Genomic DNA, 19,248 nt, shown 5'->3' with positions numbered 1-19,248 from the left:
GAGTTTCTCAGAGGATTTTCCCATTTTATTTATTCTTTTGGGAAGATGCTAGCTAGTCAATTGGCTTTACATTCAAAAAAAGGAAGGTACAAGGAGAGCATGGTGAGATACAGGAGAGCTGTATGCCCTGGAGAGAGACAGAGAGAAAAAAATGTTGAAGCAAACATTTTTCCTGAGCTTCCTTCCCTGACAACCGGTGGGAATTTTGAGAAAAGGGCGAAGTTAAGAGGACTCAGAAGTCAAGAGGAGCTGCTGAGTGCTCAGCACATTTGTGAATCACTTCACTTGCTGAAGTGCTTGAGCAGAGGCTTTGGCATGCAGCTGGCTGCAGAGAGAGCAGAGCTGCCTGGTACCTGCAGCCAGGCTGGACAGACCCAGGCTGTCACCGGCATTTCAGCGTCTCCGTGTCGTGTCACTCCATTTCAGCGTGACAGCGTGAGGCTTTTGAAGCCTGGAGGGTTCACCCTCCCCCTCTGCCAGGCATCCCACTTCCCCACAGCCTTATCTTGGCTGGAGCTGCCTCTGGACTCTGTCAGCCGTGCTCCATGTGTGCACTTTTCCTAGGAAAGTGCCCCGCTCCTGCCTGGAGCCTTCCCAGCCTCCCCCAGAGCTTGGCACTGACCTCGTGAGCGTCGTGTTTCAAGCTTATTAATTTTCCCTGATATTTTATTGTAACTAAACTGAAACACTGGGTATCAGAAATCCTAGCACTCAGCATGTTTTGCAAATTATGAGCTGTGTCTGAGACGTTCCCTCTGCTTGCAGTTGAAGTGCACCACCTTCAAGGATGGGGCACCTGCACGCAGGAAGAGCATGGACTTTATTAGAAATAAGAAAGAAGGTGTTGGTGGGAAAAATATAAAGATTCAGCTTTTATCTGTTCCAGACACGGGGGTTTGCACTGTTTTTCATGGGCTCTTTAATAATCCTGGGAGGTCAAGACCTCAGTTTTATATCCTGTCTACAAGCCAGCACCTCTACCAAAAATAGTGTCCCCAAAGCATATCGGGATATCACTTCAGAACTGACTCAGAGGGAAGAGTGCCAGCAGCTGATTTAGCTACACTGCTTTTGATAGCACCCTGGATTTTCCTTGGAGATGCCCCAGACATGTACTGACCAGCCTTAACCTTGTTTACTTTATGAGGTCTGAGAAGCCCACAGCCTGACATGCCCTGGCTACCCAGTGGGATATGTTTAGTGTCAAGTCTAGCAGCATATTCCCAGAAAACTCAGTATTAATTCACATGCTCATATTCAAAGAATTGTTTAACATAACAGAGCAACAAGGTAATTGCTTCATATTTGCTGAAATTGGTAGGCAAGGTCTTTTAAAGTTAATGTAACCCTCTCTGGGTTGTCTGCATGTTCCTGTGTCCTGATCTGAGACCAGTTCTCTTTTCAAAAAGGTCATCTTTGTGTATGCCCACTGTTATTTTTCTTTCTATGCTTGCTTTTGGTAATATAATGATAGAAATAAGTGATTCCCCCCAATTTTAAGTGGCTGTTATCTAAAATTAATCTTACAAAACGTGGGTAGCAATTATGTGCCAGGTTTATTTAGTAAAGTTCCCAGAGGTCCACATGACAAGGAGTCTCAAGTAAGAGGCAGTTGTCCCCGTCATGCAAATTTGGGGAATGAATTAATCAAGTGAAAGGTCAGCTGTTTCTGTTATCTATCTTGCCTATCAGTGCTGATCATCACACTTTCTGTGAGCTATTGAACAAGTCTAGACTGTACTGGTAACAGAAACTTGCTTTCTTCAGTCCTATAGATGCAGATTTTCTTTCGAAATGCTGCCCAGCTGCTGAGGCTTGCAGAGCCCAGTAAAACAGAGAAAAGAGATCATAGATGTGCATCTGAAAAACAAAGACTCCTCTCCAGCCCATCTGATGTGGGTGTTGCAGCTCATGCTGTCAGTTCTCCTCCATTATTAGCAGGCAGAGGGTGTGAGCTCCTCTCTGGGTGTTGTCTGTCACCCCAGATACTGGGGAGACCCTTCCAGATAACAGAGGCTTCATTCTTCCCTCTCTGGAGAGGTCTGTGCTGACAACAAAAGGCTCAGAGGCAGAAGCGTCGGAGATGGACGGGCTTGGGAACTGACAGCCAGCTGTTGGCCCAGTGAAACCTCCTCCTTTCCTCCCCTTGTTTGGAAAATATTCCACTGGCTGTGGGCAGCTATCAGGGCACTGGAGGAGACCCTCTGCACAGGGGTGGCTCTGGTGCCAAGTGTCCCCTTCCCCTGGCCAGGCTGGGAGGTGGTGGCAGGCTAGGGCAGGGAGGAAGGCACAGGGAATGCACTCCCCCCTTGGCTCTGAGTCTGCACCATGTGCTCTGGTGCAGGGAGAGCTGCTGGGAAGATCTCCTCCCTCGGAGGTCGTTCGAGCAGCCAGATAAACTGCACTGCCCAGGATGTGAAGAAAGATTTAGGATTTATGGGCGTTCGCTAGAGCCAAATCAAACATATTTGTTTGGTGGTGTGTTATTTGTCAAAATGACATCATTTCTCGTGCTGATAAACAAGGGAATTCTGACTGCACCCTGGCCTGAAAATGCCACACGTTGGGTCCAACGTGTGCTGTGTGCAGTGAGGAGCTGCGAGGAGCAGTGGGGGACTCCTCATCCTCCTGGTGAGCATGAGGCACCACAAGCACACAAAGGTGCTCACTGCTCCTGTGTGCACACAGAAATGGTCCAGCCAATGACCCCTGGAACACTCAGACCGATTCCAGGGGTGGGCAGCACCGCTGTGGGCAGGAGGTTTTGGGAAGTTCAGGATCCTGCCACTGTGATCCAGCAGGTGCCAGGCCTGGGGATGGAGCTTTGGGGATGCAGACAGAGCTGAGGTGTCCTTGCCATGACGAGAGCAAGGGCTGGGATGGAGAGGCTCTGCCAGCACTCCAGGCACTCCAGGAGCACGGGTGCCACTGAGGAAACGCAGCTTGCTCATGCCTCTCATCCAGCTTTTCCCACAGGGAAAGTGAATCCCAGCACGTCCTGGGTGCCCGTGGCAAGGTGTGGGGTCTTGTGGAAGGGCTGGGCTGGGCAGTGGATGCCTTCTTGTAGCCCAGGAGAGGAGGAGAGGCTGTTGTGCTCCTCACAGAGCACATGTGTGCAGGCAGGGTGTGATAAACCTGCTCTCCCTGGGCTGCAGCCTGTGTGGTTTCTGCTATACTAAGCACTACAGTAGTGAAGGCAGTTAAAGTCAGCAGCATGAAAATTAACATTTAAAAAGATATTCTGTATTCCTTAGCAAAGCACTGCGGCCCAAAACTCTCTGTGTGGGCTTGGGTATGAGAGGGAGAAAAAAAGATTATAATAAAAAATAGACTGCAGGCATAGAGTGAACAGTTGCCGTGACCTTGCCTTTTGTATGCCATTACACAATTCAATGGCAGTCCACTCAAACCTTGCTCTCGATCAATATCCTATTAAAGCAGCACAAAAAGTCTCTATAAACTTAGTGGTTAGCTATGTTTATAAATGGAACTCAGCATAATTAGATGGTCAATAGCAGGCTGTACTTGTAATTTTAAAATGAACATCACACATTTCATATCTGTTGTATTCGGCGAAACCTCTTTGAATCTAATGATACAGTGTGGAGGAAACAAAGGCCTTGCAAAAAAAAAAAAAATCCCACCCAGCTCCCAGCAGCAGCACAATGTGTTTCCCTTTGTTTATGGAGTCACAACACAGGAAAAAGTTTATTAGTCAAATGTCATGTTTCTCCCATCTAACCTTAAACACATTATCACTTCACTGCAGTGTTACACGTGTAATGATCTTAGTCACATCCCAGCCCCTCTGTAAAAATGAATACATACAAATGGGGAAAAAAAAGAGAGGCTAAATACATGGCTTAAAGAAAGTGCCATATTCCAAGGGAGACAAATGCCAGCCTGGCTGGTTTTATTTAGTGGGTTTCCTGTTCTGTAATTCAGTAATTTTTTTCAAAATAAATTTTGCAATTGGGTTAAGTCAGAGGGCTTTTTCTTAATTTCTCCATTATTTTTCTTGACGTTTTGGTTGAGGAGCTGAGCTGGAGGGAGCAGGGAGGTGCTGCCCTGAATTCCCAGAGTAGAAAAGTGTCAGGCAGGGGCACCAACCTTCCTCCTCCTCCTCCTCTGTTTGGGCAAACCAGCTCCTCCTGCTCCTCCAAGTGTGTCCCACTGCACAGGGAATTTTTGTGGTGCCAGCAGCTGAAATGAGGGCTCCAGGCTGGGTGTGGGGCAAGAGGGATCCTTCCCTCTCACCTCCTTCCAGCTCACAGCCCTGGGTCGGGTGGCATCGTAGTGAGATTTTCACTTTGACTCACAGTTGCAGTTTCTGACATCCTTTCCCATTTGGGGGATGTTCCTGAGCTGTCAGGAGGTCACTTTGCTGCAGAGCATTTCTTACAGGGGTAATGGTGTGTTTTAGATGTCATTGCTGGGGTTTGTGAGGCTGCAGCTCCCACCACACTGCTCCATGTGGGGCTGAGAGTGTTCCTGGGATAGGAACAGGGCTGGGGAGGTTGTGTGGTGGATTGTCAAATGCTGCAGTGAGCAAGTTTGGTTTAGACAGAGCTTTTTGGTTTAGACAGAGTTTTTTGGTTGAGACAGAGTTTTTTAGTTTAGACAAGAGATTTTTAGTTTAGACTAGAGTTTTGCCACAGTTTGCACCACTTTGATCCCTTTGCACACTCTGCAGAGAAGCTGCCTTTGCTGGGAGTCACAGAATCACAGAATGGTTTGGGTTGGAAGGGACCTTAAAGCTCATCTCATTCCAGCAGGGACACCTTCCACTATCCCAGGCTGCTCCAGCCTTGGACACTTCCAGGGATGAGGCAGCCACAACTCCAGCAGTTGCAGTTATTGCATTTACTGTGATTTACAGCAGTAAATGCAATAACTGCAAGCAAAGGTACAAATAGGCTTTGGTGGAAGACAGGCACTGTCAGAAAGGCAGGAGAAGGGATTCAGGAACAGCTCAGCCCTGTGCAGCCTTTGCCACAGCACTTCTGGGGCCAGAGACCTCCAGCTGGTGGTGGCAGGGTGGTGGGTCCTATGCAAGGACTGACAGAGGGTTCAGATACTGGCCCCCACAGCCCAGCCAGGCACTTTAACCTCTGCTGGTGTCTGTTAAAGGTGACTTTTGTTCTTTAACTCTCTGGTTTCAAACTGGCATTTGAGTGTGGCCACATAGTTTTGGCTGGTGACCAGCACAGCATCCTTGGTGTTTGCTCCCCAGGCAGCAATCCCTGTGGGCTCAGCCTTTTCTGCTTTGCACTGAGTTTGCACAGCATCAGCAATACCTTGTTCCTACCCTACCCCTGCTCTGCACTCACATTCCTTTATTCTATAGCGCCAACTCAAGAAACATCCAGGATTTGGGGAAAGGGCAATAAACACGGCAGGGGGGAAAGAACGAAGGGAAGCGTTACCCACATGCCAGTTTTTCTTCCTTATCTCCTTGGAATAAAACTGTTCCATAAATCTGGCAATGTCCAGGAAATTCATTGTGCCTCAGAAAGAAGCGGTGCTGTAATTTAGTGCTTGCCTTTTTATGTTCCTGTTTGGAAAACTGTGTGCTTAACCTGTAAGCTGGGCTTTGGGAGGCAGAGGGTGCAGAGGAATTGCTCAGGAAAGGGTTTGCAGAGCACAAATCTGTTTGGCAAGGAAGTTGCTGAAAACTGTGGAGTAGATGCTGCAGAGAGTACCTTTATGATTGATTTCCATTCAAGTCAGACTGACTGCAGTGTGGTCATTTTTCTAACCCATAACTGCACACACTGCAGCAGTCTGCTATCTGCAGGGTGTCTGAATTATAGCAGTCCATGTCCCTGTTACCTTTTACACAAATTACTTACACCGGTTTCTTTTTCCATGCAAATTCATCAGTTTTACAGCCTCTTGTAGCTGCTGTCAGGAAACTGTTGCAGAAAGCACAAATTGATAAAACGAGTTAATTTTACTGTGCTTAATTTTTCTTTCTCTCTGTTCACACCCTCTCATATACCCAGTGTTGAGGAAGCATGTGATAGTTAAGAGAAGATAACAAAGGGTTGGAGTGTTCTTGTCATAAATTACTTCCCAACTTAATTCCTTTTAATGATCATTCCAGATTTTCTCAAGTTTTAATGGTGTTGTGCATTTTCCATCCCTGGCTTTTAAAAGTCCGTGGATATCCAGGCTGTTCCCTTTCTGTCTCAATGACGTTCTTAAAAGATCCTTGCCAAACAACAACTAATTGTCTTGTGGGGATGATGAGGCAGCTGCAAAGCAACATTATTCCTCTGTCAAATCTGACATTGTGAGCTCCTTAAGACTTGGGGTGAAATACTGGCCCCGTTACAGGCAGTGGCAGCACTCCCAGCCCAGACATGTTAGCTGGGTGATAGGAGCTATCCTGTCTTCATTTCCTCACTCCTTCCCTGTTGGACTGAAAGATTTTTCCATGTTTGAAAATGGGCCAGGTTCTCAGACCGAAGATTAAACTTGGCTCAGCATCCCTGTGTGGCACTGAGACTGCTTTGCCTTTGTGGCTGTGAATCAGGGCTCTCAGACAATACAGCCCAGGCCAAGCTGGTGCGTTTCATTGTGCAGGACGTCCTTTTTCAGATGCCTCTGAAAATGGGAGAGAAAATCGTGATCTGTAATTGTCAGCCCCTGAGGTTGTATTGTCCTGTAAACAGCACTGGAGCAGCCACAGTGGACGTGGTACCATTTGCTGTATTAGTGGCATTTCGGCACGAAATCCATTCTCTGCTGACTCCAGCATTAAGCTGCTCTGTTCCTTGTTTGCTCCCAGAAGAATACAGCACATGGAGTTCATGGCTTGTGCCTGCAAGTTTCAGGGTGTGTAGGAATCCGTGATGTTTAATGCGAAACCAAAGATCCAGGACAGGGAAATTGCAGGGATTCATATCCCTTGCAATAAAAATTTCAGTACTGGGTAAGGTGATGAGGTGAAGAGTGGAAGCTCACTGCTGGATAGAACTTTTGGGGAGTTGTATGTGTCTAGCTGTGATTTAGCTGGAGGAGAGGCCAGAGGAAAGCTCAGATGCTCTTAGGCAGAAAAGAGCTCAAGTTTCTCATCTGCTTTTTTAACCTCTGTGCTTGTGGCTGTACATGACAGGTACCCCAGAGGTTCTGAGGTGTATTTTCCTGCCTGTGCAGCTTATAGATCCTGCCAAGCACTCTACAGGGATGATGCAGCCTAGCTGTAACCATGCCAATAGAGACAATGTGGTCTTAAAAGCAACAGGCTTCATTAAATGTTAGAATGACATTAATAGAAGAGCAGCGCTTAGAGAAAGTCATGCCAGAATTGTTTAATTTTAAAAAATAATAATAATATCTTTGGAGGAATGTAAGAGAGATTCTATGTCATGGAACATTGTATTCTTGATAAAATTTCCATCTTCTTGATTGCAATGCCAGGTACCATTAGCATTTCCTAATTTCCACATCCCACCTGTTCCCATCGTGAAACTAAACACACTCATGAGGAAGAAGAAAGTGATTTTGAAGTGCAATTCATGCCATATTCACATGACTTACTGACTGCAATCTCTTTTGTTTCCCCAGCACCGATAGCTGCAGGAACAGGCCCTAATTTCTCCCTCTCAGATTTGGAAAGTTCTTCATACTACAGCATGAGCCCAGGAGCAATGAGGAGGTCTTTACCTAGCACATCCTCTACCAGGTAATTTAATCTCTGCCTACTACCAGGTTCCTTGGAAACCCAGGCCAGCATCATTACTCATCTGGGAAAGTAACCATTAAATTCTCTGACAAGCTGTTTGGGGGCCTCACGATGTGGAGCTGTTTCAGATTCACAGAGCTGAATGTTCAGCTGGATTGCAGTAAAGTTCTTTTTGTGTGTACAAGGCTCTAAGAAAAACTGCTGCGTGGATTGTGTAGCTCCTGGTTGTGTCTGGGTGTATCCAGAGAGGTTTCACTGGAATTGATGAGTTTCAGCTTGTCACAGAAAAGAATTTGGAGCATAATAAGATGCAAGGAAAGTCTTCAGATAGACTTACATGTATTCTTTATTGTAAAAAGTGTTACCTGTGAGACTGAGACTGTTTTAGGACCTTGTTCTATAAAGCATTTTGTTTTCACAAAGCATTTAGAAGTTTGTGACTCAGCCTTTGGAAAACTGAATTGCTAATGCAGATGACTGCCCCATCTGATTTTGATTTCGGCTTAGATGCCAACTATCAAACAAGGATATTTTTTATTTTTTACCTTTCACTTTAATCATCCATGAGATTAGATTTATAAACAAGCTCAGTCACTCGAGTAGTCTTGAACACTATTAAGGAACCAGATTGATTTTTTTTCCCCCGCAGCCAAAATAGATCACTTATTTCAAAGACATGACAAGAAAGTCTAACTCCAGCCCAACACTCTTTTACATTTTTATCTCAGCCTACAGTGCCACCAGCTTTGCAGTGAGCAAGTGCACGTGTGAAAAATCTCTGTAGTTTGAATGTAGCTGTTGTTTTTATTTTAAAAATAATAATCTTTAATGAGAGGCTCTTAGCAGTAACTTACTGTTTGCAGTGATTGGAAGAACATTCTGTCTTGCACTTAGCGTGCACGTTATGAAGCTTGGTGACTAAAATTCCCATTACACATCAATTAAAAACTTGGTGCTGTTTCTTTCTTGCCTGTAAACTGTGTAGCCTACAGCACTCATCATTAGCACCATTCTCAGGTAGAATTTACTGGTGACTCCAGAAGCAAAAGTGAGGTTATTAATGTTACTTAAGAGCTCAGTTGTTGCTCTTCTATTCTTCTGCAAATAGCTACCACTGATAAGGAGCTAATTATAAACAGCATGGGTAGTTAATAACTTGGTAATATGTTTGTTTTCCTCTCATTAGGCTGTTCCCAGTCAGAAAAAAAAAAATTCTTTAAATACACAGACTCAGCAGAATTATCAGGCGGTAATTATATTGTATGCACACAATTTCCCCTATTGACACATAACAATTCTCTAAATTAAGGAATGGCCAAACCTGCATTCCACACATGCCATAAGACTTATTCTTCCTGTTTCTCACAAACTGGTTTTGCACACCCGCCAGCTCCTACCTGTGCAGAGCTTCGGGTGGGGAGGCTGCAGGCTCTAAACCAACAGTGGAAGATTTCATGTCTGTAAAATGTGTTCCCCCTACACAGAGGAGCCTGTTCTTGAATGCCTTAAGTCTTAATAGAATACAGATTTGGGGGAGAAAAAAAAAAAAGTGAGCTGGCCCAGCCTTGGAAAAGTACTTAGAAGAGAAATTCTCAGTAAGGTCTCCACACAGTCTGTACAACTCATTATGGAAAACAGAGCCAAGCTGAGTGTCTTTGGCTCTGGGATCCTCTCCCTGCAGAACTGCTGGAGCCAGGGGCCACCAGAGACCACTCAAAGGGCTCTTCTGTGTCCTGAGCCTCTGGTGAGGGAGGTGTGATGTATCACAGGGGGATTCTTTAATGCTGACACTGGCCAGAGATACCCATTGGGGGCTTTCTGTGCTTGCTGGCACAGCTGCAGACTCAAATGCTTCTTATTGTAGGATAACGTGAACACTGGAACCAAGAATGGATTCTTCCATCATTCCCTTGCCTATGTTTCTTCTTATGGGACTGAAGTCTGGGCTAATTGAAAAGATTGAAAAGAAAAGTTTGAACTGATAAACAATTTGCTCTCAGAATTAGCCGTGAAAAAATCTGGCGGTGAAAATAAGTCTCGTGTGTCATCACCGTATTCATTCAAACTGCAAGAACCACACAATGCAAATGAAATTCTTGCCTTTTTATTGACCTCTGCGTGCTTTGAAAAATGCCCCACTTCTGAATCTCTGAAAGCCTAAATGTCAGACTAACTTCTGGTCAAACTGGTGCGTGTTTAGGGGTTTGGGCTGTGAAATGTTGTTTTGTATCTCTCCAAAGCACCCTAAATCTGTTCCACCCTGAGTTATTCTCAAGCATGTCCCAACTGCAGTGCCGTGGTTCCTCTTCCATGCCTTCATTACGTGGTTTTTTTTGCATTCTCAGCTCCACAAAACGTCTCAAGTCTGTGGAGGATGAGATGGACAGCCCTGGTGAGGAGCCGTTCTACACAAGCCAAGGGCGCTCTCCGGGCAGTGGCAGCCAGTCCAGTGGATGGCATGAAGTGGAGCCAGGTAAGCCCCGGCTCCCAGAGCCCCAGAACTCATCTCCACGTGCTCTGTTTTGTTATCAGAATTGCTGTGTTAGAGAGGTGACCAGTTCTAGACGTCTCGTCACCTCTGAGAAACGGCCTAATGAAAATATGGCAGTGGTTTTATTGCTCCTGCAGCTGTGAATGTTTCTGTAGTGTGTCACTTCTGTGTTTTGGCCAAATATCTGAAGTATTTAAATAATGCAGCAGAAGATAGGCGGTCTTTTTCTGTCAAATTGTCCAGATTCAGTTCTGGGATAGCTTTTTCTAGCAGAAAGCAGTACCTGTCTGGGCTGTGCTCCATCAGTTACGCTGCTTAAATAAATATCCCTAAACTTGTATAAGGTAGAAGGACTTCTCAAGCATTATACAACACTTGAGATCACTTAGTAATGACTTTTAAGAGACTTACAGAAGGAGTTGTTTTATTAATCTGTAATGCTGTGAAGTGTGATTGGAGGCTTCATATCAAAATAGATATCTCTGGGTGTTACACTTCAGAACGTTGAGGAAGCTCTTTGGCCTCTTCTTAGTTAATTTTTGTGTGTGATCTTTCCTGTTGATCATTTTTTTGGGTTATGTTATGTTACATATTTAACTGTCCATTGATCACTTATCCTGAGATCATCTGGGTGCTTAATACTATTGGAAATATTTTTCTGGGTCAGTGCTTATGTGCATAGGTGAATTTAATGCCTCAGTGTTGCTTACAGCTAAATAATCAAGCATTTATTGCCAATAAAAATAACAGAAGTCTTATTTGTTAGAGGAAGGCAAGCAGTGCCTCCCAGGGTTTGAGAAGGTCTTCTAAAAGTGCAAAGGATCTTTTGCAATACGTATTTTTTGTCTTTCTTGTTTGTCCGGATTTAAAATAGCATGGGTTTGGTTTGTTTGGAAGAAACACATGCTTGTCCAGGGCACTGTGTATAATGAACTATACAGCACAGAAAAGTAAATTCGACCTGCACAGCATTAAAATCAGTTCTGTGGGCACTTGGCCAGCCACCTATATCCTTCATCATGTAGGAAACATACCCACAGCTTTCTCTGGAGACCCTGTCAAACAGCTGTCCTTTACAGCATGCCCAGAAAGTCACCAAATTTGGGCTATTCCAGACTGGGAGGAGACTGATTCCTGTGCCTGGGAGCCCTTGGAGGATCCCCTGCCAGCTGCCCTCTCTCCTCTAATGAGGAGGAGCCAGCTTGTGGGCCCTTATTGACTGCAGATGTGGCACTTTGGCAGGAGGAGAGGGTGGACCTGCAGGCAGACAAGTGCCAGGCTCCCCGTGACTGCCTTGCCACCGCCGTCCCCAGGGCTCTGGTGTTTGCTCCGAGGTGTCCTGCCCCACGGGCACCAGGGGCTGTCCCCTCCATCAGCTCCAGGCTGCAGATGATGTCAGGCAGAGCTTCACCTTGTGCCGCAGCTCTGCTCGCGAAGCGGCAGAAACGCGGACAAAAGCTCTCTGGAAGGGAGAGCTCACAGCCTGCTCTGCACACACAGATGGCTGAAAACTGATGGGGTCACTGCTCCTGCATCACTGCAGGCTGGGGGGCAGCTCCCCCCAAAGTTTGGGGTGCTCGTTGTTAATGATAAATGTTCTCCATTTGTGCAGCAGCCAGAGGTTGGCCATTAATTCTGCTGTCACGTTTTTCCCCACGTGTGGTCATTACCTCTGGCTCATCCAAGTCCTGGCTTGGTGGTGACACTGAGCTGCTGAGCTGGGCAAGGGAAGGACCCAAAGCCACCTCCAAAGCACCTCTGCTGCTCTTGGCACCACTAGGTGCCCATTGTGAGGAAGCACAGCTGCCTGTGTCAAACTTCCTGAGGTGCTCAGAAAGGCAAGAACAAGTCAGACAAGAGAAGGTTCTCCCTTCCTTATGACCTTCCTCACTCATTACAGAAAAATCCCAAATTCTGCTTAGTCTTGCCTGTAAAATGGCAGAAAATCACCTTGCAGCATCAGGGACTGTAGCCAGGTACCAACTAGATATAGCTCAGATTCACCAAGCCATCTATCACTGTCACAGCAGTGAAGAAAAAGAGCTTTATCCTGCCCACGTGGGATGCACTTCCAAGCCATCCTTGTGCTACATCCACGCAGCCCCACCCTGGTGCTTCTGCCGTGGCTTTCCAGCAGCCTGTCCTCTGAATTCATTGCCTCAGCTTCTCTGTAAAACAGGGTCACTGCAAGAGCACGGCTGGCAGAGGGATTACCTGGAGAGCCACAGCTCATCAGTGGTGAAGGACAAAGCAGTGCTGAGTGTCCTTCCCTGCCAGGGCAGCAGTGGTGGGTCACTGGCCCGAGGTGCTCCCCTAGGGACACGTCCTGCTGGGCTCTGTGCACAGACATCACACCTGGGTGTGACACTAACATGTGGCCCTTGTGTTTGACGCAGGGGTTTCACCTCCAGAAGTGTAAAATGTTTTAGGAATCTTTAGTGGGGCATCTGCCTAGAAAATAATTTGGTCACCTGAAAGCTGTACAAGTGATGTTAACATCCCATTTTAGCTGGGAGCTTTCCACAGGACTTCTCTCTGAGAGGGAGCTGTGGAGCCTGGACGAGTTTCAGATCCATCCTTTCCGATGTCTTTATTTCCAGAGAAAGGCCTTGTCATTTATTTAATCTACAGTCAAAATGGTGGCACAGTTTTTAACACACAGTAATCTCTGAGCTTTGGTGTTTTGTTTTCTTCTCAGTGAAATTCACAGTAGAATTTTAAAGACTAAACCCATCTTTGTGTTTAACTTGGCATTTTGTGCTGTGTGGGATAACACAGGTATCAGCAGTGCAGAATGGGGCTGCTTCAGAAGACAGGCTGAAGTTTCATCCCGTGCTGGCAGAGCAGTGCAAGCCAGGTTTCCAAACTCCATAATTAAACCCTGTCCTTTGGGTTACTGGCCAAACAACAAGAGGAGGAAATCAGACCAAGGAAAGGAAGCTTAGACTTGTCTGTGGGATGGCTGCTCTGGCTGGGAAGGAAAGTTCAGAGAGGAGCCAGCAGCCAACCTCCCAGCCCAGTAGGATCCACACCAAAGATAATAATACATCCTTTGCCTTTATTGCCTTTGAGTAGATTGCTTCCTCACAGGAGATTTGGATTTATGCAGAGATAGCTTCTTGGCCTATATGCCTTGACAGGTTTATGGGAGTGAGAGGATGAATATTCTGTCTCTGTGTGTCGCATCTGCTTAATTTTGAGGTGTGCACATGAGAAAGAGGGGAGACTCAAGCACTGGAGCAGGTGTGAGGCACACACGTGCTCGTGGCACAGGCACTGGGAGAGGCTGGCAGGGAAAGGTGTGGCCTTGGACAGTGCAGGGAAATCAGGTCTGTGAGAGAAGGAGATGGAAGAAATGCACTTCAAAGAGAACAAAACGTAGAAGAGAAAGGGAAAATGAGAAGACAGCTTTAGACCATACAGAAGGGAAAAAGAACAAACGCCAGAAAAACAAAGATTTGACTTCCTAGAAAGGAAATATGAAATGGAATATGTGAACTCCTCTTTGAGAAAGAGAGCACTCCAGGCAGAGGGTTATTTACCGCCAGCCGTGACTAGTCACTCTACATCTGTCTCCGTTTTTTTCTCTTGAACAAATTCCCTTTTTGGATACTTCTCTTCCTGCTTTGCTTCCCCGTGATTGCCCCTGTAAGTGGTCTTTGGAGGGCAGGCTGGATGCTCAGAACATATGTGCAAACTGGCTGGAGAACAGAAGAGGACAAAACCACTCTGTGTGCTATTTAGATTAGGCAGTGGATGCTTCCCCCGTGCCTACTCCTGGGGTCCCCGCTGTGTGCAGGATACAGGCTGCACCTACTGTCCATCCACAGCCCTTCCTTTGAGCTTTTACTTGCTCTGCTGAGGCACCCTGAGGTCTGTCTCATGTGGAGACTTTGCTGGTGTAGATCCTTCATGCTTCACCCACCTGGGTGTAGATCCTTCATGCTTCACCCACCAGCAGTATGACCTTCCCATTCGTGGCACATCAGGCTTACAGTGACGAGCAAAAGACTCAGCTTTGGTAGTTTTTTTACAGATATTTCCTGCCACCAAGGGTGCAGCACTCTCCTTGTACGTCAGACGTGACAGCCAAAGCAAACCCCAGCATTAATCCCGTGTTCCTCGTGCTGTACTCCTTGAGTCTCACATCCATTTACCTGCACTCGAAAGCTCCTGGGGAGCTCTCCGACCTAAAAAGGCTGGAGTCTGCCAGAAAAGATGAATTTCCTTTCACAACAGGAAGGCTTAGGAAGTAAAACAAAGCAGACATGTAGTAAATTACTTCTGCTTTTCAAATACCTTTTGCGGTATCCTCCTTACCATTACTTTATCTCAGCACTTTCGGTACATAACTCTTGTTAACTGAGAAGAAGGGCAAGAGAGGATAAAGATGATGTTAGTAAGAAAATAATGCAGCATCACACTGGCTTTGAACTCCTGCACAAAGCTGGCCTGTGTTCAGTTCTGTGGCAGCTCTGCTTGTAATGGGGGTAAGCCATAATTACAGGTATATGTTTTTTAATTCCATAATAAGCAAAGATTGAGTTAATGTATATCTGTATTCCACTTACGCATTTTTTTAATGCGTTCTCTTGATCCAGTCCAGGAGTAATGTTCATATTGTGCTCCCTCAGTCTTTTTGGGAAACATATGGATGGTGTTTGCCAAGTCTGCTTCCATTGTGTTTCTACAGCGTGGCATGGAAAGGAATGTTTAAGATGCAAATTCAGAGTATCCTATTGGATTTTTTACTTAGGTATTCCACTTATTTCTTTACTTAGATCTTCTACTTTATTCTTGGATCTTCTACTTGTATTTTCACACAGTATTTTAGTCCCTAGAGGACAGTAATCCCAGGAAAGACACGTTTGCACTCCTTGCACTTCTTGAGGTGTCTGAAGAGACAAACAGCTCTGCTTTGGTTGTGGTCTTGTCCAGCCTGGTTTGGAAAATGGCTGGAGCTCTGTGCTCCTGTTCCCACTGGAAGGCTGCTGTGGCTGTTCGTGTCATGGCCATCCCCCTGCCCCAGCTCCACCCTGGATGTTCTGCTCCCGTTACGCCGTGCTGGGCCTTTGTGTGTCTTCACCTTGAAAACCCCAGGAAGCAAACAAGACTTCCAGTGCAGAAACCTTCAGGAATTAGTGATACCTCTTGCACTGCATGATAGAAATGCCCACAGTTCCAGGGGTTTATGGGGTTGATAATTTCACATGAACCTGCAGAAAGCTGGCGAGGTCTCCGTTAGACTGCTGGACTCGTCTCTGGTGGTAACGATGCTTTTAAAGTCATGCTCACCAAACCACCCAGGCTGCTGCTGCTTGTTCTCATGCCACCATCTATGGGACTGTCTGAAAACAGTTTCTGAGGAATTTCTATGGAACTGAGGAGCTGAGATCTTATTTTGGAGTATTTCCCTTGCAGTGTCAGTGACCCCTAACTTAACGGTGCCGTGCCTCTCCCCATGGCTGGTTAGGGAACAACCACATGCAGGCAGCCAGTCCAGAACTTGTTCCAATAATGCTTTTCTTAAATCTGGCATGGGCTTTCTCCTCAGCATGCAAGAAAACGTCTCCATATTTACTGAGAAACTTTTATTTATGCCATATGCATCAGAAAAGCTCATTCAGGCATAGTTCAGATGACCACAAGAGTTTGTTTTCAATGTCTGTTTGGAATTACATCTTGGAAATTCGAGAGAAAGTGCTATAAGGGAGATCCTAGATTGTGCTCTTTATGCCCTAAGCACAGTTGTTGCCTGGCACTGCCTGGAAGATAAAATATGTGTGGTGTGTCCCGGCATCAGCAATGCAGAGTGTGTCTGATCTGTCCTCAGGCAAAAGGTCTGTGGGCTCATCAAAGGCCTTAACGTTGTGCACTAACTCAGAGCCCAGAGAAGTTTTCAATGATTGTGCTGCATTACTGCCAATGATTCAAGAGACTGACTGCAAAAAATACGATGAAAAACATGAGAACCATGTATTATACAAAATAAGGAATAGAAAAATAATCTCTTTTCACTGGGAAAACATTCAGCTTCAGACCTGGAGTATTCAATGTCAAATAATTCTCTGGCACTACTTTTCAGTGACTTGCTGCAGTGGGCAGTTTTCACTAGATCATAACTAGACACAGGAATTTCATGATCTCTATTAATTTCCTTGAGCTGAACTTTTTTGGATACTCATAGGCCTATAGAAGAAAGACAAAGCCTAGGTAACATCACTTTTCCTTAGACCAGAGGAAGTCTGCATCCAGGATCCCTGCCAATTGTGTTTACTCAGTATCTCCCAGATGTGACTTTGAATTGCCCTCTGGTTCTCAGTGTGTGAGGTCAGGCAGTCCCAGAGCTGCTCTGCCTGTACCTGCCTCGTGCAGCAGCTTCATTACACACCTCAGCACATCTCCCAGCAGGCACCCGTGCCATTTTTTCCTCCATTGAACTTAATATCTAAAGACAGTGGGAACATTTCACACAGAATGGTTCAGGCTGGAAGGGACCACAGTGGGGTCATCTGGTCCCACCTCCCCGCTCAAGCAGGATCATCCCAGAGCACAGGACACAGTCTTGAATATTTCCAGGGAGGGAGACTCCACACCCTCTCTGGGCAACCTGCTCAGGACAGAAGTTGTTCCTCACGTTCAGGACAAACTTTGTTCTTTAACATGGAATTCAACAAGGCCCCACGTGCAGGCAGCCACCTAAAAAGCTGTTCACTCCAAGGGAACAGGTAGATGCTTGAAGTGGAATGTATGATGGGAACACACTTCAAGGAACTCCAGCAGCTGTAGGATACAGAGCTTCCCTTAAATGTCTTTTTTTCCTTAGAGTCCATGTGTTGCCATATCCCTGCTCTCTGCATTACAGTATCCCATCAAAACACAAGCTGCCCAGTGGTTTTCAAGCACATAAGATTTTTCCTTTCTTCTAAGAGCAATAACACTTATCAACTTTTACTGAAATACCATATCAGCTCCTTGTCACTGGCAGTCTACAGTTCCTGCCGCTAAAAGTTTAATGCATTTACAGGAGCACTTAGGCATCAAGACTTTGATATCACAATCTGTTAGTCACAGGTGCTACATGATAGGTTTGTGTTAGCACATTATAGATCTTTTATCAGATACTGCACAAAATGTGTGTGTTTCTCTGCCAGGCAATCAGAATCAGGCTGCTGCATAGCTGATGAGTTACTCACCAATATAAGTTGTTGTTTATTTTAAACAGAACTTTTCCCAGAACTGCACCTTAATGGATAAGTTAAACTCTTAATTGGTCAAGGCCAGTGAAGACCAGGAGCTTAGTGGAGCCAGGAGAAAGGCAGCAGCTCCACGGTGGTGCTTTGAGCAATGTCAGTCTTTCACAGTGGCATTCGTCAAGTCGAGTGATTAACATTGCTCATTTGCCATCGCAGACAGAGTCATTTTGACAGCAAATTACCACTGGATCAATAGCTCAGCTTGTCTTTGGCAATTCACGTAGGAGCAGGAGACCTGTGACAACATGCCATGCTGCTGGCAGTGCTGCCTCAAAACCATGGAAGGAACTTGGAGGTGCGGGAAGAGCTGCTCACCCACAAGTCAGTTCAGATTGAAAAGTTCTAGATGTTTTCACATCCCTCCAAGGCTGCTTTTATTTCGTTTTTCCAGGCACTGGACAGCACAAAAGACTTGGCCTTGGGATTCAGCCCAAACTGTACTTTCCATTTTTAATAAAATTAGTAATCCCATGCAAGTGTCGAAGCACATGCCTCAGCTTTGCTGTAATCCCCTGAGGAAAACATCCCTTCGGCACGGTCCCGGAGAAGTCGGGCGGTCGGTCAGTGCTGTGGCTTTGCTTCTTGCATCTAGTTCCAGATGTCAGGAAATGCATCATTTAAAAATGGAGATGGAGCTGTAGGAGTTCTGAGTTGAAATGCAGAAAGAATTTTCCTGTAGTTATCAAATTAAAGCTGTTTTCGACCGGCCTGGTGCTAGCATCGCCCCTGCCTGCTGCTTTCCCTGACCTCAGTGAGCAAGAGAAAAGCAGATCTTTTGTGCACTGTCACAGTGTAAGGTCACCTGAGGTATTTCTGTCACCAGACACAATTCACATCACCTGCATCCTTTTTCACACATATAGGAAGGATTTCCTGCATAGAGAATTATTCCGTGACAAAGGCTGGAACAATGCTTCCCGATGAGAACAGGATTCCCGGGATGGCAGGGCTGTGTTGGTCATCCATGGGCCTGACCTTCCTCAGATGTTGTTGGTGGCCAAGCAGCATTTTGTTGCCACCCTTTGTTGATCAGAGAATCAAAGAACCACGGCGTGGATAGGATCCCAAAGCCCATCCAGTGCCACCCCCTGCCACAGCAGGGTCACCTTCCACCATCCCAGGTTGTCCCAGCCTAGCCTTGGACACTTCCAGGGATGGGGAGTCCTCAACCTCTGTCCACAGTAGCCCACAAAATGTAACTTAAAGCAAAGACAGTGACGTGCCTTGGGCTTCCCTTTTGACACCAAGTGGAAACTGGCACCTTCCTTGGCACTGAGACAGAAGCAGGCTCTTTCTTTCTCCTGGTGAGCTCTGGAAGACAGAAGCTCCTCTGGCTGGCCGTGGCTGTGCATTTCTTGCTTACTTGGAGTCTCTAGAACCTGAATCTTTGTGAGCTCCAGGCAGATCTCCTCTGGACCCAGAGATCCTTCAAGATCATCTGATAGTTGATAGGGGCTGTTTAGCTGCAAAACGGCATTAAACACATTAAAAGTAGTCTTCCAAAAACTTGGACCAGTCTTCTTGTTTGCTTCTGGGACCAATTCAGGATGTTGACTTGGATCTATAAACTCTCCTATAGATTAGATCTCGGTTGGGAAATGGACTGCATTCCTTTCATGTGCTGTCTTAGCAGTTGAGATCAGCAGACTTGCTTTTTCTAATGTGTTTGGGAAGCAGCAGCAATATTTTATCTCCTGTGGTATGCTGCTGGTATAGAAATGTTCAGGCTTATTAATTCTTCAGGACACAGGAAAGTCTTCATCACCTGTGTAGGCCGTCATGGGAAAGGACCCACTGCAAAGACTCCATTG

General features: G+C 46.0%; 1 protein-coding gene across 14 annotated transcripts in view; it reads left to right on the top strand.

Moving 5' to 3' along the window:
• NFIA (nuclear factor I A) overlaps nucleotides 1–19,248 on the top strand; it is a 248,922-nt gene that overhangs the window by 160,692 nt on the left and 68,982 nt on the right. For all 14 annotated transcript variants that reach the window (XM_063406953.1, XM_063406964.1, XM_063406952.1 and 11 more), the window contains 2 exons: nucleotides 7,573–7,690; nucleotides 10,036–10,163. In XM_063406953.1, coding sequence (XP_063263023.1) covers nucleotides 7,573–7,690; nucleotides 10,036–10,163 — 246 coding nt within the window. The remainder of the gene's footprint in view (nucleotides 1–7,572; nucleotides 7,691–10,035; nucleotides 10,164–19,248) is intronic.

Source organism: Prinia subflava, chromosome 10 (genome assembly GCF_021018805.1).
Source record: "Prinia subflava isolate CZ2003 ecotype Zambia chromosome 10, Cam_Psub_1.2, whole genome shotgun sequence".
Taxonomy (NCBI): Eukaryota; Metazoa; Chordata; class Aves; order Passeriformes; family Cisticolidae; genus Prinia; species Prinia subflava.
Note: the sequence above shows the minus strand (reverse complement) of the source record. Positions and strands in the feature narration are given on the sequence as shown.